The following is a 23,423-nucleotide window of genomic DNA, read 5'->3' as shown; positions in this document are numbered from 1 at the left end:
TATTAGCATCATGCTGCCGGCGAGCCCAGCTTCGCATTGCTGCCGTGGTCAGCCCCAGAGGGACGTATCCTGACAGCTCACTGCCTTGGAGGGGTGCTTTACTGCAGGAGCAGCTAATTGAAATTAAGAAGCTCCCTCAATCTCAGAGCTGGAAGGGACAGGGAGGGGATTAAGATTTGCGTGGCCAAAATCAGGCGTCTTTGGTCTCTGCTCTTACCGGTGGGACGCGAGGGTGTTGGTAGGGTTTAGAGATGGGCGTCTAAGGCATGAGAATGGGGGGAAAAATGCAAATTTTGCTCAAAGCATCTGGAAAAGAGCAGGGGTTTGGACTGGAAATCAATGAGATATAGCATCCCCAGGTACTGGTCTGTTTGGGGCCATTGTGATGAGGCATTTTAGATGTTAGGAGCTGGCACGTTGGAAAACCCTTATCTTGTCCAATCATTATTTGTGATATCCCACAGATCTCCAGAGGCCGAGATAAGGAATGAAGCAGCTTTCTGCACAGAAACAGCATGACATGAATGGGCTTGGACGAACAAGCCTGGAGAACACATTTTTTAATAGTTAATATCTCAGTTGCATGCGATCCTATGAGAAAAGGACCAGATAGAGGAGGTGCTGAGTTTGCACGCGGGTGACCCGAGCTCAGCACCCCATTTCAAGCCGTGCAGGCTGGTTTTGCTCAGCCCTCATTGACCTGAAAGGGAACTTCTGTGTTAATGGGAGATAATGGTGTATTGTGTTCTCTGGGAAGAGCCCAGCGGTCACAACGAACCTGGTTTGGGGCTGCAGGTTGGCGTTTTGATTACTGGCTCGGGTGGGAAATGACAGTGTGGGTCAGCCTGGGTGGGCAGGAGGCAGGTGGAGGTTGGGGGACGAGGGGACACAGACCCCCTCAACCCCCAATCTGCAAGGGGTGAAGGGCGACCAACAGAAGAGCTTTCTGCTCTTACTAAAGCAGCAGCACGCCCATCACCCGTCCTTCCTCAATCTCAGCTCTTTGGCTCCTTCCTGCGTTAAATTCACTGCTGGGGGCTGGACTTCTGGCTACGAGGTTGCTCCATGAAGCTGTGAGCTGAACACCAGCAGCTCACCGGCAGTGTAGGGACAGGCGTGTTGCATGGGGACTACCTCCGGGTGAGGGGTGTCGAGTCCTAGTGGGCAAGCGGGACAGGGGCTATGTGAAAACAGATCTGGTTTTGATGATGATTTTCTGGTCCACTGGCTGAAAACTTATTTTCCTGGCTTTATACTGTGTTTGAGTTTTTCAGCAAAATGACAGGAAAAGGGCTTTTAAATGTTTCATTTGAGCTGAGATGAGATAGGCCACAGCCCCAGAAGTGAAGTGCTATCTTACAGCAAGGAATAAAACAGCATCACCTGGAAGCAGAGAATAAAACCATTGCATCGCAGTCGTTCAGGAGGGGTTTTCATACAGGAACATTTCACTTCACTGTAATTTCTCGCATGTCAGAGAGATGGGTTCAGTATTCAATACTCACTTGGAAAGCATGAGATGGTCAGGGATGGACTGCCTCAGTCCCCTGCATCCCTGTGCTGTGAAACTGTTTGGTGACATCAGCTTGTGTGGGAATCAGATGTATTTAATCAACAGAAAGTGCTTTAACATCCTGTGATGCCATCCAGGTGCTTCTCCTGTAGGGTGCAGGGGTGTTCTGGGGAGGACAACATTGCCAGGAGGCAGTTACAAGCTTAGAAAAATGGGACGTGGGCCAAGGGGAAGGAGGCAAAGTGAATCCCTCGTTCTCTGGCCAGAAAGAGGTTCCTCCTGAACAGAGCTGGGGGGCTGTTAGGGAAGCCAAAGTATGTTTGCTAGGTGCCCAGTGTGACCTGTTGTAAAGAACATCCTCTGGCTGTCTGCAGAGACGCATCTGCTGCTCTTAGCAAGTGCTTTTATGAGGCTGGTCCCAGATCTCAAGGCCAGAAGTGGTCATTACCATTGATTAGTGCAAGGATTTGGACTGGGCAGGCTGGGAGCCAAACCTGCACCATCAGAGCTCCTCTCCTCTGCATCCCAGCTGTCCCATGCCAGCGCAGTAGTCCTGGCCAGCACTGCTGGTGGTATTACCCTTACACTGCTCCCTCACCTTCACCTCTTTCCTTTCCCAGCATGTTTTTAAACATCTGCCACATTTTTCCCTCTGGATGTGGTGGGTTTTTCTGAATTGCTCCTTCCTCATATTCATTCCCTGCCTCAGGGACCGAAGGTGCTCAAACACTCAAGATGCTGAAGCGTGCGTGTGGGTGGAGGGGAGGGCAAGGAACTGCTGTCCCTGGCACAGCGTGTCCAGAAGACGGAGAACCTCCTGGGGAGCTCTGTATGGGCTGAAGGGATGGGGAGGTTGTGCTTGCAGAGGCTGCAGAAGGAGCACTGTCCCCTGTCCCCTGCCTCAGGAGGTGGTTGTGATGGATGCTGCAATAACTGATGCTGGGAGCGCAGTGATGTTGAGGGCTCGCTTGTAACCACAGTGCCAGCTTTAAAGTGTGGGCATGTTAGGCACTTCTAGAAAACACTGCTTTTAGAGGGGGGAGGTTTTGACAGGTGCTTTCTATAAAATACCTGTGCAAAAGCGCTGCTGCTCTTTCACCATGTCAAACAGGGGGTGCTGGTGCCTTGCCTCTCCCCCACCTCCTGGCTTTGGCACGCTGGCATTGTTGGTCACAGATTTTTGGTCTCCACGATGGGAGCAGGGAGGCAGTGAGGGCCCCTTCCCAAATCCCTGCAACTCAAATGGGAAATGTAGGGATGGAAATGCTTTGCAGAAACCTAAATCACCAGCAACGTCCCTTGGTGGGAGGTGGCATCCAGGCCAGCACAAGAGCCAAAGAGCCTCAAATTGGTGGTGAGTCCCTCTTGCAAGCAATGGCCAGGCAGGGGGATGGCAATGGGGAGGAGGGAAGTGCCAGGGCACCCAACAACTAAGCCCACATGGAGCTGCCACCACTGCAGAGGACCTTGGGGAGTCCTCTCTGAAGGCAGCCCACTGGAGGTAAGTTAAATGAGCAGGTGGGTGTGCAGAGGTGGCACCCTGCCCCCAGAGCCAAAATGTTCCTCTCTGGCTGGTGAATAGACCCAGCTCCTGGTTGCTTTTCTTTTTTTTTTTCAGTGTAAAGCCCAAGTCTGTTTCTAGTGATGCCGTGATGCACGCACTCCCGCATCACGCCAGGGAGCTGGAGCTTTGAGAAAGCCAACAAATATAATGAGACTTTGTGATTAAAAAAAAAAAAAAGGAGGGGGGGGAAAAAGCCCAGAACACAACAGCAACATGAAAATGCATTTTTTTTGCCAAGGTTCAGGCACCAAAAGGCTAATGAAAAGGTGCTTTGTTCATATTCACGCCTGCCGCTGGGGTCTGCTCCCCACGTCTCCTTGGGGTTTGGGTTGGCCGTGGCACAGCCCTTAAGGCGCAGGAGTTGCTTTCCCTGTGTATCCACATGCAGGAGGCCTTCCCAGCATAGAAGGGGACTTTCACCTCTGGTGTCCTGCTCTCGCCAGGGCTCAGAGATCCTGGAAATCTTGTGGCTGTGGGATAGGAATTGTCTGAGCCCTGGTGTGGCTTGAAGAACCGTTGGTCTCCGCCACATCCAAGCTGGGCAGGGGATGGGGTGGTCACTTCTGTGTTTCCATAAAATGAAGTGAAATGTATACTTGTCCAACAAGCTGCTCTGAAGGACTGGGCAGCTTGGTTGACTTGGACACAGCTCTTCACTGAGAAAATGAAACTCTGCCCGAGCTGCATCCATAGTACAAGGGCATCTGTGCCTTTACAACTGTGTGCAGGTTAATGCTAGTGGGGGCTACACTGCTGTGCAGCTCTCCAAATCACAGAGCAGAAACCCATATACACTGTCAAAGCAGGAGAGTAAATGACCCGAACCCAGGGGCCCTGGGAGGAAGTTTTCCATCTGTACAGCTTGTGTTGTTACTGTAAAAACTAGAACGATCCCACTGTAAAATGTCAGAAGTTGAGCTTTCTGCATGAGGGTACTCAGGGCTTGGGGACAGCCTGTGGTCTCCTCTCTGGGCTGGAGGTTTGCAGATCTGCCAAATCATGAGTAACTTCTGAGCCTGCAGGCACCTCCTCGTGGGGTTCAGTTTGATTTGCTTGGTCAAAATGCTTCTTCCAAATGGAGGAATGGGTTTATATACTTTGCAGTTTATCTTTCTCAAAGAACACGAGAGAAATTTTAGAAATGCAGCTCAACAATGTCCTAGAGACAGCAGGCTTTAATTAACGTAAACTTAAAAGTTCAGGTCCCAACTTTAATTCCTTTTTGTTTGTTACTGGGAGCTCTGCGAAGTCAACAGGGCTTGTGGCTTGAACAGCTGGTATTTTTCTCCAGAGCTGGGCTAGATATGAAATATACCTTTATAATTGCTGCTTCTCTCTCTTCTACTTGATATCTGCCAAAACCACCAACCACCAGACATTACATGGGTTAGTATCACTCATGCCCTATTATTTCAGTTAAGGCAGAAGTCTTCTCTGGGATTCAGCAGTTAGCACCGCAAAACAAAACAAAACAAAAAAAAACCAAGACACGTGTAATCTATTCCTGCCTTCCCTAAAGGTTCGGGTACGCTGCAAACTGATGGTATAAATGGAAAATGCACACCTAGTACTATTTTTATTCCAGGCTTTAAGTGAAATCTGCACTCCTCGTGATGCAGAAGTGCTGTGCACCGCATTCCTCTGTGCATGGGTGTGCATTCACAAGCACACCCCTTGCAGCTGAGGAAGAGGAGACTCTTCCATGCTGTTAATGCTTTTGGGGCTGTAATGAGGAGGCACATACCCAGCTGCCCCATCGTGCTGCTGTGGGCACATTATGCTTTTGCTAGAGCATCTTCCAGCAGCTGACAAGAGTTGCTGAGTACTTCAGTTGGGAAGGGACTTCTGGAGGTCTCCAGCCTCCTGCTTGGGGAAGGGTGTCTCGGGGTCTTGCCCAGCCAAGGCTGGAATATGTGCAAGGATGGAGCTGACAGCACCTCAGTGTTGTTGGCTCCTGGGCCAGCACTCCCTGGGAGGACACCTTCTCCCACGGCCATCTAGGCAGGGGTGCAGTTTGCACCTGGGGCATCTTCCCAAAACTGAATGATTAAAAGCACAATGGAAAAGTGACTGTTTCCCCCAATTCCCACCTCCCAGAGGGCAAAACTGAGCCCTCCTTTCCATAAAACGTTCCCCACCATAAAACTCAATGTAGGACACATTCTTTCTGCTTGGCACCAGAGTCCAAACAAGGGGACTTTCCATGTGGATCCACTTCCACAGCCACATCTGCATGGGGCTGGTCCCCAACCACCACAGGGCTGATATAATGCCTGGAGCAGGAACCTGCTCTCCCCAAAGCGCTGGACATACTCCCATGTGCCCAAACATCACATGTAGGTTGGGTGGGCAAGAGGTATGTGGGCACATCATGCTGATCCCAGCTCTGCGGGACCCTCTGGTCTTCCCTAAGGTTGCGTGAGTGCTTTTGGTCTCCTACCTTCCTGCCTCCCCCTGTACAACATGCTGGTATCCATCTTGCAGGCCACCGGGTGTAAAACTCAGGGAACAGGAAAAGTGTGGATGAGTCTGCTGCTTGGTAGGTAAAGTTCCTGGGGAAATGTAAATGGGGATGGGGAAAAGTGGATGTCAGGTTTTCATCCTCCTTTCCATGCTCCTTACTGAGCAAAGATAAAGGAGATAGACTTTTCTTTAAAGAATGATTTTAACCTTATTTTGTTTTAATCCAAGGTCACGCATTTTCTTGTTATCACCTATTACAGCAGTTGGAAGAGTGACTCAGGCCACATCTTTTCTATGAAATCTGCTTAAAAATAATGATCTGGGGAAAACCTAACTGCCGACAGTAACCGTATGACTTCCTTATCTAGCCACTCTGATCAATAGGTTTGCTTTCCTCGTGTGGCTGGTAGAGCTTGGTTTTTTGAATCCACCACCTCCGTCTGGCAGCTGATGTGGAGCCTTGTGGCCACTTCTCAATAGCAGGGGATTTGTCGAAGTAAATCAGATTTGGAGCCGCTGAGAGGGAATTTATGTGAAATGCCTTGATGTCAGTTTTACAGTCACTTTAATAGGCATAACTACACTATTAAGCTGATCTGCCTATATTTAACTCTTATTTGTACTCAGGTGGAATACATGTTTTGCTTTAGGAAGGATGATTTTTACAGAGTAAAAGAGCTATTGTAAACCTCCCAAATGCCTCAGCAATGACAATGTGACAGCTTCTAGCCTGCAACCCAGACTTTCCATGCTGTGGTAGTGCCCTAAGGTCCTATCTCCTCCTCTTCCCCACCTTCTCTTCTCCTCTACCCCAATTACACACAATATGTCTCTAAAATGATGGTGTTGGGCACACAGCTGGTTAGACACTGGGTATCACAAATGACTAACATTTTCATCCTGCTTCAATGGAGCAGCTTCTGATTTCAGCCCAGTGCAAGTCAACTTCTTCTCTGTCGTTCTCATGTTACACAGTGGAGAACATCCTCACCTTGTGTCCCAAATGGGGCTTTGCTAATACCGGCTCTACAAGGAGTCGCAGCTCGTACTGGTCCAACATAGACATGACCTGGATGCACCCTCAGGTTTGGGTTAATTGTGCTAAAGAGTAGGAAAAGTGTTTTCTGACATTTTTAGCAGTAAATCTTCCTTTGCCCATGGGTGACAGTAGCTATGTCACTTCGCAGGGAGAGGCAGGGAGAGAAACTGCTGGTGCAGTGGGCCAGCGGCCATGGGGCCATGCCAGGAGGGGATGTGGAGGTGACATTTCCCTGCCATGCAAACGCTGGCTCCCCAAAGCCACTTCTTGGCAGCTTGCAGAGCCCAAGGGGGCCCCAGTTTTGGTGGCTGCTGGTCTGTGAAAACCAGGTGGAGAATAGCACCCTACAGGTCTGACTGCGGTGGGCATATCCAGACCCAAAGCCCATGAGTCCAGCAACAGGGAGGAACCTGAAGCATCTTTAAATCCCCTGTGCCCTCTTTGTGGCTAGCAGGAATCTAACAGCAGGGTAAAAAAACCTTTAACTTTGCTCATAAAGTGAGGGGCAGAAATTGAAACAGAACAACCTTGCTGAAATCTGTTTCTTGCTTTTTCTTTTCTTTTTTTTTTTTTGGTGTTTTTATTTTTCTTTCTTTCTTGGCTCTATCTTTCAGTTGAGGCTTGTGTTGATTTGTCACAGGTCAGGAAAACTGAAGCCATGATTTGTAGAAGATGAATGGACTTTTAAAATCAATTGTGTGGTCCCGGTGTCAGTGGGGTGCCAATTGCTGTGCGTTGGTGCTGCCCAGTCCCTCTTCTGGTATCATTAAGAGGCACGGGCAGCATTCATTACATGGAGGCTGAGCCTTGCCACCCATTAATGGAACTGAGCTGCCTGACCTTAATGTGTGACTGATATTTAATTTGAAGCTTCTCTGAACACCATCAGGCTGTAATGGAAACAACACTGGCCCAGCACTGCAAAGCCATAGCCCTGAGAAGACAGCAAAATAAATTAAATTTAGCAATCAGTAAAAATCCTTGGGGCTTGGAGGTCACATGTGGGGCTAGAAAAGGTGTATTTTTTTCTACTTCAGAACTGCACATTCTTGGTAGGCTTCTGTGTGCTGCTGGGAAGAGCATGGCATGGTCTGTTTGCCCTGAACTGGTGAGAAATTTTGTGATGCCCTCTGCCACACTCACATGGGTTCATCCCATCACCATCACCATCACCATCACTCACCATCACCCTCCTGGTCTCGTTTGCTTCACTAGGATGCACAGGCCCTATACCCTTGAGGGGTCTCCTCCAATGCACCCATCGCCCACGGGGTGCCGCCTTGCTTGACCCAGCAGCATGCTACCTGCAGTGACTGTGCTCCCCATCTGGCCTTGGGAATGGCTAAAATCCAGGTGGGTGCCCAGTATGGATGGGGTCTCTCCCCATCCATGGTGCTCAGCTGCAAGCCTCGCTCCAGTGGGAAGTGCAGGCTGATGTGATATATCCAGGGGACAGGGAGCCTGTGTTGATTTGGGATGTTCCCTCTGTGAGGATGCTCGCTGCGAAGAGCATCTGTGCAACTGGGTCATGGGCTGAGCTGGGTGGGGGCTATGCCAAAGGTAAAAGGTACGGGTAGGTGTCCAAGCTGGGAGTAGCACCTGGGTTTATCGCCTGTTTGTTAAGGATGGGCCGCACTCGTCCTGTGGCACATTTGCTATGGTGGTGCAGGCGAGAGATGGGGGCTCTTGTGGGAGAGAGCAAAGCTGGAGAAGGAGTTCAGCATCCCAGCTGCTTTGCAGGAAAGGCATAGTCTCCCCTTCGCTCTGGAGCAGAGGGAGATGTCTCACTGGAGCCAGGGGGAAGCTCTGGGGTGGCATGGTGCCAGCTAAAAAGGTCAAGTTACAAATTCCTGAAGGCTTCCTAAACATCTGGGGTAGGTGCTCTGTAGAAGGTGCTCTGAGATGCTTTGGGAAGGACGGGCCTTCACCCCCTAAGATGCAGGAGTGATACATGTAGATGGAATTGAGCTCTCTTATGGTCTGTAAATCCACTGCCCCCTCCCCAGGGCTGACCCAGCTGCTCCTGGGATAACTCTTCCTGTTCCTGGTCACACGTGTATGGCTTGCAGGGCAGAAAACCGCCTGAGGCTGAGACAAATAGGGTGTGTAAAGCAAAAAGGGGTATCCAGGCTGCTAATGGTAGAAACTCAGCCCTGCTGTTCTTCTTTGGTTCCTCTTCCTAGCTATGGTAACACCCAAATTGGTGTGGTAGCACGGCCGGGATGATATCCCTAAATGCAAACGGGTGGTGTAGGAGACCTTGGCTGGCCATAGAGGAAAAGGTGGCTTTGGTTCCCGCTGCATCACCAAGGTGAAGTGGGGAAGAGGATGGCATGGCAGCAACCTGTGGTTGTATGAGCACTTTTTTGTCAGAGACACTCGATCTGGCCCCATGTCCACCACCACCACCTCTGCTGCCCAGGCCAGGTTGTCCTCTACCCTTCTCCTGTCCCCTCTGTAAAACAGGGTCCATAAACCAGCTTGGATCACACCACACCAGGCAAGTGCTTTGCCATCTCTGTGTGTTAGTTAAGCCCAGAATCAGCTAATTTGGGTGTTGTGTGATTTGCCACAGCATGAAAAATATGCTTGAAGGTCCTGCAGAGGAACTGAAATCAAGCAAATTTCAGATGGCCTCACAAATGAAGCTGAAAGGTCATCGCAATATCAAGCAGGAGGTGGTGCGCTGCTCTGCAAGCCTCTGCTAAATAACAGCCAAAGATTAGTCCATCCCCTCTGAAAGGCTCTGAATTCTTCCTGTCATACGTTCAAGATCACGGTGTCTAAAAATGGCACAAGCCTCCTTATCAAAGAGAGACACAGCTTCAGGAACAGCAAATTCAAGGGAAAATGTCAGGCTGGGGAGGTATGTGAAAATGAATTTGGGAGATTCTAAAATTTTGCAGCCAAAAGGGACCTGTAGATCGTGTGGCTAGCACTAATTAATTTGGCATTTTGCTGAGCATCGTCATCCCAGTTTAATCAGCAGCTGAGAAGCAGAGCATTGTCTCTGCCAGCCTCCCGTCCCAGCTCCTGCTCCATCTCCCATAGCTTCAATGGATGGACAGCCATGCTCAGAGAGGAATTTCTGGGGGTAGAGGAAAGCTTGAGCCAGTCTGAGATTTATTAACTGCTTGGCTGGGTCTGCGATGAGGTGGGAGCACTCTACGGGTTATGATCTGCTGTAGGGTTGGAGCTGCATGGCCATTTTGGGATATCCACTAGATGCATCACCAGATCTTGTATTAGTTTGGAAATCTGGTCTTTTAAATGCTTCACCTAACCTACATGTTGCCAGTTCAGGAACAGTACTGAACACCAATTTTATCTGGGAAAAGCAGAATCAAAGCATCAGTTTTACCAGGGGTTAGACTCTCATGGAAAGAGTTCATTAAGGCTGCAGGTGTCTCACCCAGGCTACCAACCTTCCCTAACAGCATTGTGTTAATTTACCTGGCAAATTCCTCGCCTCTTGTGCTGGCATTGATGGCTGGTCGAACTGGGCTCAGCAGTTCTCCCAACATCCAGTTCATGGTGTCCAACACTGGGGTCTCCTACCACCGCCAGAGGTCCAAGACCAGGAGTTTGGAGAGCTGCTGAATCTCACACCAACTGAAGTCACTGGATGAGATAGTCTTCAAACATGAAATAACCCATCTGCATGACAGAAATCTCACCTCATATGTGGCAGGTAGTGGCTGTCCCCCAAAATACATGGGTTGATGCATCAGTTAGGTTTAAAGGTGCCCGTTGTGCCGGTGGGAGCAGCATCAGCAGGGCAGGAAGCCTGGGGAACGCTTGCTCTGCCACAGCAGCATCCTCCCTTCCTCCCCACTGACAGCTCACTCACTTCAGTCATTGCCACTATTGGTGTTTATTGGGCACTTAACTATCCCTATAAACAACAATTTACAGGTTATTCTATAACCTGAGCAAGCTGCTCAAATGGGATGAGACTGGAAACCTCTGCCTTTTTTTTCTTTGCATCTCTAAAAGCAGCACCCATGGCCCCAGTAGTTGAATTACCTCTCAATTCCTGTTTTGTTTCTCAAAAGCTTTGGAAAACAAGGTAACAGTGGCAACCTGGTGCTGCTGACAGGCTTCTTCAGGGGGGATAGCTGGTCCAGCAGGTCTGAGGGCTGCACAGCCTTCCCCTACCCGCTGTGCCTGCTGGTTATGCTGAATGGCAGCACATAGGCTTCTGAGGTGGATGTAATAAAACAACATCCACGTGAGAGAGGAAAAATGTTTCTGTCTGAGCAGGCTTGGCAAAACCATTGTCAGGAACAGTAAAACTCATAACGGGAGGTCAGCTCGGGTGCCAGGCAGGCAGTTTGTTCCCGCACTGCACAGCGGGAGGAGGCAGTTCTTTAAAAGAAACTGGTAAGGGGAGATAAACTGGCCTGCCAGTGCCATGGAAACCCTCCCTTCAGGTGACTTGAGGCCACCTGGTTTGGCTTGTCTCCCCCGGGAAGTGCCTTCTTCTCCTAGCAGCTCCCCCTGGCCCCCAGCGCTCTCCATCCAGAGGGGTGCCCATCGTGCCACCGAGACTGGTGCAGTGCGAGGACTCTGGATCCATTTCCCACCCTGTGATGCCCAGGTTAGCTCTGCGTCACCTGGCTGAAGTAGTCTGATGGGGAGCTGCTGCTGGAGGTTGCGTTTTGCTCGAAGGAGAGCACAGACCTTGCTGCTGGGGTCCTCCTGCTCCTCCCCACGCATCCTCCCCACCTGCTCGAGCCCCTCACTCCTCCCATGACAGCAAGGCTTTTTCCCAGCCTTGGACCATGGCTGGTGCTTTCTCCAGAGACCCTTATGAGATGTCTTATGTGAACGAGAGGTGGGAAGAACCTGTTGTGGCTAGAGGTACCCCCAGGAGGTTCCCATCCCTCCTAGTGACCTTCTGAGACAAGGACGAGCTACCAGTCTTGCTGCCAGCCAGCAATTTCCTGGCACCTCTCTCTTGCAAGTAATTCTTCCCTGGGTCTGCCGGGATTTGGGGGGGTCAATCTGTGGGGTAACTGCATGGGGAGGCTCCCTGCATGCTGCTGGGTTGCACACCTGGCTTTGAAGAGGGAAAGCTGGTGGGAGGCTGTTTGGGGGGAAATTTCCCCTTTGTAGGGTCACCTTCAATCCTCGCCCCAGCAAACGGGTGGCTCGGAGGGGATGATGGGTGGATCCCCACCCTGAGGAGAGGACTTTTTCCTAAGGTAACACCTGCAGAGTCCTCCTTGGGCTGTGCTGCATGACCTTGAGCCAGCACCAGCCCAGCACAATGTTCCCATACTCCTGAAAAAAATCCCAGCCCCACAGAAAACAAAGCATTCAGATAACAGCAGCAGCTGGGCAGCAGCCCAGCATCCCAGTGGAGACCCTCCAACATCCAGAGCTGACCTTCTGAGCAAAATGATTGCTATTTCCCTCTTCTCCAGCTGAGGTGGACTTTCAAAGCCTGGCCAAGCCCTTGGGCTGAGGGGCTTGGAGCATCCGTTTGGCTTTTTGGCCATTGGAAAGTAGTTGGCCACTGTAGGGCAACCTCTGAGTTTGGAGTAAATCTGAAAGTGCAAAAAACCCAGCAGATGCATGATGGAAACCATGGGGCTGGGGAGATGGTGCTGGGCTGCAATAACCAGAAAAGTGGGGTGTCATAGGGGCACAATTAAAACAGCAATCCATCTTCAAAATGTTACTGACATCGATTAAAGGGCTTGGGGAATTTCACTGTGTTTTAGCTCTTCCTGAACATCAGGCTTAATGTGCCAGAGATTGAATCATCCAGTGCTGCAAGCCGCCCCTGGGAATCTCGGCCGAGTGAAGAGCTCCGGCTGCAAAGCTGGCGCTGAACTGTGCAAAGGACATTGATCCAGCTGCAGAGTTGGGATTAAAAAGGCCAGACCTTTGAGAAATAACACTGTGGGCTGTGCGCATCTGAAAAAACAAAAACAAAAGCAAAACCAAAAAACAATGCCCTGCCATTCTTCAATATAAGCTGCTTTTTTTGAAATGATCTGAACACAGGGAAAAAAATCCCAAACATTTTTGATTTCCCATTTTATAATTTTAAGCTGGAAAAAAAGTGGCTAATAGGTTTAAGCTATTTATTACCAAATAAAACTGCATTTGGGCTGTCTGCTTCTGTGCCAAGGTTTGGCCTCCCAAGAGCACGAGTATTGAGAGTTACGAGCCCCTATAAAGCGAGGTTGATGACAGAAACATTGACTTGGTCTTATCTCCGTGGAGGCTGTCAGATGCTGTTGGGCTATTTCGGAAGCCAGTTGTGAGGACACCAGAGGCTGCCTGTGCTGTGGAGCCATCCCTGCAGCATCCCACCGGGCCGCCTGCAGCCCTGCTGCCTTAACATTATCCCTTGTCCCCACCCATCTCCTCTTGGTATTGCATTTACTGGTAAAATCGTATATTTCTTTCTAAAGCTGTGCATGTGCTAGAGAGAAAGGATATTCTTGGTGGAATAAGCAGGAATATGATTTCTGTTCCCTTCCTGGCTGGAAAGCAAGTCCGTTGAAATCAGCCTCCTTTGACTTTAGTGGGAGGGGAAAATATCCACAAGTGGGTGAATGTTCAAGGTGTAAGTGACAGCTGTTGTCACCTACCCTGTCCCGCCACCCCAAAATTAATCCCTGCCTGAGCCAGGGGATGCCCTTTAGGAAACCATTCAGGCTCAGTTTCGGCAGCCCTGATGACGAGGAGGGGATTTTGGCTGTGGGTACTGGGCCAGTCCTGGTTTTGTTGGGCTCTTTTGCCAGGCCCAACCCATGCAAGGCACCATTTTAGGCTGTGCTAAGCCACGGTTTCCTCTTTTCTCAGTGAGGAGACGTGGGGCTGCTGTAGTGCTGCCTGTGGGGTGCCAGGTGCGAGCCCCTCTCCAAGCCCCCTCCCTTCCTCTGGCACCCATGGAAGGGGCTTGTTGCTCCCATACAGCCTCCCCCTGCACACAGCACCAGCATGACTTTTCCTAGATGGATGACTTTACATTTCTCTCCATGAAATACATATTTCTTGCTCTCTGGGTAGAGTTTTCCATTCTGTGTTATTACAGCAGGCCTTAGAGGCATTAGCTCCTCATGCAGAAATGTAAAGTAAGAGCAATTTCCACCCTGAGAAACTGATGTTTTATTTGTGCTTTAAACACAGCTCTTTCCTAGAGTGACACATACCTCTAAAAATCAGGATATTAAGTTTAATAGGGAGCAGGCTTCCAGGATCTTTGATTTTAGCTGCAGATTTCTTATTCACAGAGCATAAAAAATGGATTGCCAGGGCATGGTGGAGCAGGACCGGGAGTTTCCCAGCCCTGAGTTCAACCAGCTCAGTGCAGGGAGCCACTGAGCTGCCCCGACCCGTGCCAGCTCTGGCTCCTGCTGCAGTGCTTGGGGTGCAAAGGGGCCCTGACACGACCCCTCCAAATGATGCACGGTGATGGTCTGACCTGTGAAGTCCTTTCAGTTAATTGAATGAGCAGGTCAGGGGGGTGGGATGCTGTGAGACATGGCTCATGGGCTCAGGGTTGGACCGTGTAGTTCTGTACAGGGGGCTTGTTCACCTTGTTGCACTCACTGCAGCCCCTGGACCCAGCTACTGGGAGTGTTTCTGCTCTCTCATCAGGATAATCTTCATTTGGTGTACACTGGTGCTTGTAAGAAGCTCCTGACTTCTGCACTTTCCTTGGGAAGAAGCGCCAGCTGCTAAAGGGCTCCTACCTGCTGCCTTGCGGGGTGCAGAGGGGGATTTGGGGGGGCTTTTAGTGTCTCTAAAAAAACAGGGAGACTGGGCGGTAGTTTAGCTTCCTTGGGTGATGGGTACTGCACACACTTTCCTGGCCCTGGGAGGGGAAAATTCCCTGTACCAGCCCTTGCAGTGCCTAGCTGGTGTTTTTTTCATGGTTTTGGCTTTTTGCCTGTTTTGGACTTGCAGGGATGCTCAGGTGCTGGAAGGGGCATGGATATCCTGTGTTGGTGGCAGGAGGGAGCTGCCACAAGCCCCAGCAGGTTGCAGTGGGCAGCAAAGCGTATTAAAGTCAGGTGTTGGGCACTTCCCTGTGGCTGGGGAGCCCTTTGACCACATGGAAAGCAAGGAAACATCAGAAACCCGAGTATTGGATTTCCTTTTCTAAGCAGCTGGCAGCAGCACATCGCTGCCCATCAAAGTGGGGGCTCCTGTGTGCACAAATCGCACACTTGCACATTCCCCAGCCCCAGCAGGGACAGGGCTCGCTTCAAGAGCTCCCCACTGCATGCAGGCAGCATCATCTTGCCTGCTGCTCTCTGCAGGCAGAGCCAAGTAGAAGACCTCTGGCATGCCAGGATTTTATTTATTTTTTTTTTAAGTTAGGGATGAACGAACTCCCTAGTACCCCAAAAAGATGGAATTAGCCTGACTGGTGAGCACCGAGGAGCAGGCAAGTTTCTTGCCTCAGTTGACCAAAGTGCTTCCTGTCCCACTCCAATTTCTTTTATTTATTTTTTTGAATTGGACTAATAGCCCAAAACCTGGAGAAGAGATGTCAGGCCCAGGTGCCTGCCAATAATCTGGGAAAAACTCTGATGCCGTTTGCCTTTCCTGCTGTATGGAGCGTAGAATAGGCTGGGAGATGTTGCAGTGCCTCTGCCCCTTAACTCACCATCCTTCATCGCACCCAGAAGGAGTGAAACCTGGACCATTATATCTTGGGAAACATTTTCTTTTAGCGGATTTTGGCTTTTTATTGGTGTGATGATCCACGCATACACCCTTGAATGCAAGGCATTAGAATAAAGCTATAATTAAAGCATAGTGTGAAGAACAAAAGCAAAAAGACGACTTAAAGTGTAGCAACACCACCAAAGTGTTTCTCCTTCCTCCTCTGAAAACATTGCTGCATTCAACATGTTCCCGTGAAACAGCATCTTCAATGGAAGTTTTTTTTCCCCCTGAAGATAGGGGAAAAGTGTTGTAGGAAGAAAAATCATAGGAAGAGATATGGGTCTGAGCTGCCTGGCCGTATCTCATCACTGCTCTCACTGCATCTGGCTGCTCAATACCAGTTCAGCCTTTCCTTTTATCCCTGATGGAAAAGTGCTGAGAAATGCTGGTTGTCACCAGCTGTAAGCATTGTTTGCTGAAAGCTGAACCCATCCTGGCCTTTTTTGGGTCCAGCAGGGCTGCACGTGGTCCCTTCAGGAGAGGAGATGCTCTGTAGGTAACATGGAGGCTCAAGAGAGCCACAGGGCTGGGGGAGCTGTGGGTGCATGCACGAGTCTCTGCTCTGATCCGTTGTTTTGGGGATGAAGTGAGCTGTGGCAGCACGGAGGTCTGTGGAGGTGGGATGCAACGAGGGCTGTAGGATGGCAGCAGCCACTAAACCATTAAAAGGCAATGAGGAGCCCTTTTCAACCCATCTCAGCCCCTTTCCCCTTCACCCCTTTGATGCCCTTTTCAACCAAATACGCAAGACTATGAGAGGGACAACGATAAAGCAGAACTCCCCCAAATCTTGGTGCTCCCACCCAGAACCCAACCACGCTCCATTGACCACTGTGGAGCCCACCACGAGGGCTCAACCCTGACTCAGTCCCTGGTGCTGCACAGCCTGGCCAAGCAAATAAAGCAAACAAAAACCACTCCTTATCTATCACTAATGCTCACCAGGGCTGGTGCTGTGGTCTGCTATACTCTGCATGGCACTAGGCACGTGGGACGTCAGCCTGCGCCCCGGGCTGGGTTTGAGCTGGCTGCCTATTATTTTTGGCACAGCTCTTTCCATTTGCTAAACAAAATGACAAAACTGTTGGCGAAGGTGCTGAAATCGGGACAGATTCCTTCCTATCTGATTAATTCTTCTCCAATTCTTTCCTCCTCCTTGTCTGTCTTCCCCTCCCTGATCTCTTCTCCTTGAAGTTTGATGTCCTACAGCAGGAGGGAAAGGGCATGATATCCCCTTCTGTGCAGGATCGCTACATTTTTATGCAGCTGAATATGCTGTAGATTTGGTCTAGAGGTTTTAAAATTATTTTATCTTATTTTATTTTATCTTATCTTTTTATTTTATTTTATTTTATTTTATTTTATTTTATTTTATTTTATTTTATTTTATTTTATTTTATTTTATTTTATTTATTTTATTTTATTTTATTTTTATTATATATATTTTTTCAGGTGCATTGTCAATTTGGACATTTTAATAAAGATTATACTCACAAAAAATTTGCAAAGGGTTAAGACATGACTGACGGCACCCACTCATGGTGCCAGGCAGTTTGTAGCTTGTTTGTAAACACGGTGTGAGCCCCCATGGCCATGTGAACCCGAAGCTGCTCCCACAATTTCAGCCTTTACTGGCCATGAACCATTGGGATGGATGATAACATCCGACCATGTTGCTCTCCATAGGGGATTTGAATGCACAGCCTAAGGAACATCCAGGGAAACAAAGTGCAGGCGCCTGAGCCATGGCGATGCCATTAAAAGCCTGGCTCTGGTTTTGGGGGGGTTATCTGCCTTCCCAGGATGGCTCTAAGCAGCTTCAAATGGCCGAGATGGTGTGGCTCCAGCCTCCGTCTCGGCAGATTGCAAAGGGCAGATCTTTGGCTGCAAAATTTTCAGTGAGTGAAGCCAGAAGCTGCCATCTCCCTCTGCGCCATGCCAGGCCAGGGATGTATAAATAGCCCCAGCATCCCTGCTGCCCCTGCCCACCCACTGCCCCTGGCCCCACGTGTGCTCGCTGTTAATGGCTCAGTGAGCAGGGCCAGGTTGCCTTTCCCAGGGGAACAACTAGCATGTATCATGGGCAGCTTAACCTCATTGGACAGATTTTGTTTTCCTTGCAAATGCAGCTGCAGCTGTCTGCTCGAGATGCCCATCTCCAGTGTGAGTTGCGGGCCTGATCCTGCCTGGTCCTGATTGCTCCAAAAAAATTTCTGCCGTGAGGAAAGGGAGTGGATTTTTTTTTATTTTTATTTTTAGAAAGCCTGTAGTATCCTCTGTCTCCCTGCAAGCATTACCCAGGGGCTTTACATCTCCAGGGTGGGCCATCATTTAATGAGCACATGGATCCCTGCATTCTTACAGGGTGAAATATTGGCTAAATCCTCATGTGCATATGCATAGTCAAATCCTGTCTGATGCCAAAGGAGAATCCCCAGAGACAGAAACAGCCAGTAGCAGACCAGTACATTTCTGAGATTCAGTGTCACCTACCAAGCTGTAAAAATATATATGAGCTTGTCATTTGCAGGGGTTCACCTAGGAGTGCTAAGGAATTCACAGCATGTCTTTTAATGAAAAAAGGTTCAGGCTGCTTCAAATAATGTATAGAAACAATAAATATAACTGTAGAACTGAGAAAAAAAATAGCTGTGGAAGAGAGAAAGAAGCTGTGAGGACGTGATGAGTTTCCAAAACCAGATTTATAACTCCTAAATTTAAGTCTGCAGCCTGTAATGCCATCTTCCCATGAAACATTGTGAGCACTTCCTAAATAGCTGCTAAGCAATCTTCCTGGCACGGTTTTTAGTTTAAGATCATTTTCAGGACACAAGTAGGGAAAGGGGCCATGGAGTCGCTGAGCTGTGCAACAATGGGACATACGGATCAATCTCAGGGTCAGAGCAGGCCCAGGAATAAAAGTCCAGATTGCTTACGTCTTTAACTGTCAGAAACCACCTTCTTGTGCTGCTGTTTTGCATTAACTCGTGCCTGAGAAAGCAGCCGTGTAAAATCAGATGCATCCTGGTGATGCTCTCCTGTTCCTGCCTGGCCAAGCTAAGCCACAGCGCTGCTCCAAGGCTTGCTCCCGTGGTCGCAGACCCAGCTCTATGCCGGGTCCTCAGCACCACCACTGGAAGCCACAGCATCCACCAAAGAGGTGAGCCAGGCCAGGTGGGGTGGCTGCTTGTCTGCACACCTGTTTTAGCAGCAAGAGTTAGTGAAGTGCTGATTCCCCACCCTGTGGGCCCTCTCTGCTGACCTTGGCTTTGGGGGTGATGGAAGAGGCCAAAGAACATGTTTGTTTTTTTTTTTTTCCCCTCCATAAGTGCAGCAAAGACAACTGAAGCTGATGAACCTGCTAGGTGGCTTTGGGGTAGGTCATCAAAAACCTTCCAAGAGCTGGCCAACTCCTCTTCCTGCAAGGTCAAAGCATCCCAATGGAGAAGGTTAATCCTGCAGTAGGATGAGGACCAAAACTCGAGCCCATGGTGGTGGGGAGATGGTCTCTGCCTTGCAGAGTGACGTTGCCCTCTTGCAGCTACCACTGGGGCAGGCAGTGGGGAACAGCTCGTGAAGGATGCAGGTGGTGGCTCCAGAGCTTGATAGACAGAGCTTCCAACTCATCGCCTTTGCTGTAGAAAAGTCCTTGAGGCTTAGCTGAGAAATGAAAATATCAGTCCTGCCTTTGTCACGGGGAATAGAAACAGAAGGTGAAGCGAGGTATCTGGACTGATTTTCAGTCAATGATTGCTCTCTGCTGTGGCAGACATTACTGTCCAGATAAAAAGCAGATTAAAGACATGAATCAAATTTTCTTGAGGCATTTTATGGGCAATGATTTTAAGTTAGAATGCAAATATGGTCCGGGACCAAACTGAGGATCAGGAAAGAGAAGATGTGCTAGTGAGTAATCATTAATAGGCACTGACTAGGAGTGAATGCCAGTGAGTCAGGTTCTGGTCTTGGTCATGGCGGGTTATCTGGAGTAGTGCTGCTCAGCTGGTGTCAGCAGGGTGACACTGGATTGCCCTCGTGTATGCAAGATCAACTTGTGGAATTAGAAAGAAGTCTCCAAGATGACCCCTCGCAGCTAGATATGATGAACAGAATAGGGTAAACTTGACAACAGATAGCACAGAGATGAAATGTTCTGTTTTGCATGCTTATTGGCTTCCCAAAGCTTTCTGGGGTCCACCAGTGCCATGTTTGGCAGCGACTGGCTCTTTGATGTGCAAACTGTTTCGGTTATGCCAGCTGCATGATTTGATGACAGCTAATAAGCAAAGCTTTGCTGAAATATTCTCTGAAGACTTTGCTTTGCCATCAAAATCCTCATCAGCAACTGGATTAACTGTAGGAAATGAACAGCTACAACACAAGATAGTGAATTATGTTAAGACAAATTGGTGGGTTTTATTTAATCATATGGTCTGGGTTTTGATAGTATTTTTCCTACAGAGTTAAATACATCATTGAACCTGTGGGTACAAGAAAAAATACTAAAAAATAGTTAATTTCATTGACTAGTGCCTAAAATAAGAAAGATTAACTTTCTATACCAAAAAGACCTACAGGGTTGGGCTTTTACCTTAGGTTATGTTGGCTCTGCATGGCCCATGCATGCCCTCCCGCCCAAACATCAAAGTTTGTACTTTCTGGACCACAGGGAAAGGTATGACCAAGTCCTTTGCCAAGATTGTTGGCATGGGAGTAAAAAAATCAGGTCAAAAGCCCTGACAACATGATCTGCCCACCCTGTGCCCTCTGGTCATGATGGCTCTGGCATCAAAGATCCTGTAGACATTTTGCTAAATCAGACTGAGGTTTCCCCAGACACAACAAAAGGCTGAAAATCCTTGGGTAATGTGGCACCAGGCATCAAGAGAAGCCAGAGACGCAAAGGATGAGAGACTGGCTTTTCCTAGTTTTATTATGTGCTGCAAAATTTGGCTCAGTAAATGTGTGGTGAAATATCTCTCAGCTTCATTGCCTTGTGTTTTGTCTGACGTACAACTAAACTGCTGCCCCACAGCACAGGCTGGTCTCTTTGGGTGAGCAGTGGGATTAGCACTTTAACTTCCTCTTGCACCTTTTCTGCAGGCCCCATGAAGTCCTGAAGGTGTTAAATCTGTCACCCATCACTTGTAGCTGTTTTCCATGGGGAGGAGCAGGGGCCTCCCAGGTTGAGCTATTCATCGTGAGTGGCTCTGCAAGTGCCCAGCAAGCATGAGTTAGGAGGCATCTCCCTGTGGTTGTGTTATTGCCCAGATGGAGCAATGGTCCAGGGCAGCACAGGTCCCCATTTCATTATTCATCCTTTACCTGGGAACTGGGGCCAGGCCTAGGGCAGCCAAAATAACCTGCAGTAGGGGGGGACAGGGTGTGCAAACATCTCTTGGATCAGGGTTAGTAGCTCTGTCATTCAGGAATGGTGGGTTTGATCCCACCTCCTCTGGTTTTAATTAATAGGGTAGTCGAATCATGCCGTTATCTGACAGCATGAGAAATTATCATCTTCAGAAGCTCTGCTGCTGGTGGCACATGCATTTGTTCCCCGTTGCCTCTCTCAGAGGGGCACTACAGAGGATTAGTTTGCATTTAAGAGACGTTGTGTATGCACTGTTTTTCAAACCTTTCATTTCTTCTAGATCCTCTCCTGTTCTTTCTTCTGCTGGCATCTGGCTGTCTTTGTGCACCTTCTGTTACCATAAGGATGTGAACAGAAAGTGCTTGGGGCTCCCTGAGCTCCTGTGCTGGACTGGCCCAGCCCACGGATGGAAGGGAGATGGAAGCAGAAGGGATCTGGGACAAGCAGGCATCATCTGCACGCCTGGCCTGTGTCTTGGGATGACACTCAGTGTCTTATGGTGCTGTTACACCTCGATATTTTGTGCCAGTCCCAAAGATTAAGAAAATTATAGGAGTTTCCTTCCTAAAAGGAAGATGAGGGGTTCAAACAAGTGCATAAAAAGGCAGGTGTCCTATCCTGGGGCTGCTACTCAGCAAAGAGCCATCTCTAATGAGGAGTCTCATCCTTCAGTGCTAAGCTGCCTCTCTCCTTAGTTTAAGAGCCAAAAGTTTTGCTGTGGTGCCTGGAACTGCTCTGGGAATGTAGGAATTAATGTGCCAGGTTGGGTCACGGGTCCATCCAAGCAAGGATCTTGAGGGAGATGAAAGCCAGTGTCAGATGTTTGCAAAAAGCCTCCAGCACGGATATCTTTCACACCTCATTTCTTCCTCATCCCCGCCAGCCTCATGGCTGATCTCACAGCAGCTTGCGTTGCATTTTCCACAGCCGCTCTCTCCATTACCTGATGAGGCCAGGCTGCTGGAAAGGGTCTGAGCAAAGAAAAAACTATTAGTCAAAATCATAGCCCCTGCTCTCAGGGGAGGAAGGTGTCCTGTCCATGTCCTGCAGTCACCGAGAGACACTTTCTCAGGACAGAGATTATTTCCATGCCTTTTTAGGGTTTAGACAGGCAAAGAAATGCCTTTTTAGATAGGCAAAGAAATACTTTGAATTGCATGAAAAGTCAGCAACTTTTGAAAACTTCTGTGGGCTGTTAACCTGCAGAAACACATTTTAGACAACATATTTTTTCCTTCTCTAAAATGTTGAGCCTTTTGTTCCTTTTCTCTTTAAGACAGGCAAACCAAAACAAGCTGAAGTTTTCCATCAGCATACACTTTAGTTCGGAGCCAAAAAGCTACTTTGAACCCAAACCCATGTTTTGGTTCCAATGTTTTTTGGAGGAAAAAACTATTAGTCAAAATCAATTTTTTTTCCCCGAGTAATCGACATTAGCTGACCTGCTCTTTTTCCCTGCCTTTTGGCAGAGGAGACAAACAAACAGCTGTTTGCATAAAAATTGCTCTGGATCTGCAACAGGGTGCCTCGGCCACCGCCGGCCCTGGTGACAGCCGTGCTCTTCTCTTCCAGGTGCTCCTTTTCAAAGGTCTCAGCATCCCCATGCTACCTCCTGCCGGCACTTCCACCTGGGTCCCCAGCCTCAGCTCTCGGCCGACTTCGCCCTGCCTCACGCGGTGCAGCCCCAGCCGGGGCTGACCCCCCACATGGCCCCCACGCACCAGCACAGCAGCCCCCTGCACCAGTCCCTGGCGCCAGTGCCAGCCCTGCCCTTCCAAGATGTGGCTGGACCCTCCTTCCTACCTCAGGCGCTACACCAGCAATACTTCCTCCAGCAGCAGCTCCTCGAGGCCCAGCACCGCCGGCTCATGCCCCATCCCAGGTAAGGGGGCTTATGTTTCACAGGTATGGTCTGAAGGAGTCACAGAACCAGAGAATGGGTTGGGTTGGAAGGAACCTCTAAAGATTGTCCAGTCTGACCCCTTGCCACAAGCAAGGACACCTCCCACCAGATCAGGATGTCCAAAGCCCTGTCCAGCCTGGCCTTGAGCACCTCAAGATAACATGTTCAGATAACATGTAGGAGCAGAGTGCTTTTTTTGGAAACATATGGAAGCTGTTTGTGGGTTATACCCGTGCACCAGGAACCAGAGGATGAGTCTTTGTGATAATGCTTTGTTTGGAAAGAATGCTACAGATGGAAAATGCTTTCTTTCCGTATCCTTTCTGTCTGCAAATTGCGGATTCTTCTCATCCAGCTTTTATTTTGCATAAGCTGGATTTTAGGTAGATTTAATGATTAGTTAATAATTGGGTAGCAAATATGTGCGAGGCTGAGGCACTGATGATACAAGTGTTTAACGCTTAGTCATAAGTCAAATTCAAACAAAACTACAGAGCACAATTTCACATAGAAACTACTTTAGTACCTGCTGGCGGTGTTACATATGCAAGTAGGCTGTTGGAGAAGAGGGACCATGGTGTGGGAGAGGGCAGGAGCCTCTTGCTCAGCACCACAGCCTGGTTCTGAAAGCATTCAGTACAGCTGCATCACAGGAGACTGTCAGAAACCTTCGGGCATGGGGCATGAGGTCCTGGTAATGGGAATCTGGGGGCGCCTTAAAGGTGAAGCCTCTTTATCTAGCAGCTTCCTGACATGTTTGTCCAGTGTTTTCCAATGGATTTACCTTGTGATAGCTCCGTCGGTGAGCGGGGGACTCAGCAGGGAGCATGGGTTCTGCGTCTGTAATGCAAAGCCTGCTTGGGCATCCACCTT

General features: G+C 49.2%; 1 protein-coding gene across 3 annotated transcripts in view; it reads left to right on the top strand.

Moving 5' to 3' along the window:
* ARK2C (arkadia (RNF111) C-terminal like ring finger ubiquitin ligase 2C) overlaps positions 1-23,423 on the top strand; it is a 45,356-nt gene that overhangs the window by 7,429 nt on the left and 14,504 nt on the right. For all 3 annotated transcript variants that reach the window (XM_080572335.1, XM_080572334.1, XM_080572333.1), the window contains exon 2: positions 22,220-22,529. In XM_080572335.1, coding sequence (XP_080428461.1) covers positions 22,220-22,529 — 310 coding nt within the window. The remainder of the gene's footprint in view (positions 1-22,219; positions 22,530-23,423) is intronic.

Source organism: Anser brachyrhynchus (genome assembly GCF_964034855.1).
Source record: "Anser brachyrhynchus genome assembly, chromosome: W".
Taxonomy (NCBI): domain Eukaryota; kingdom Metazoa; phylum Chordata; class Aves; order Anseriformes; family Anatidae; genus Anser; species Anser brachyrhynchus.
Note: the sequence above shows the minus strand (reverse complement) of the source record. Positions and strands in the feature narration are given on the sequence as shown.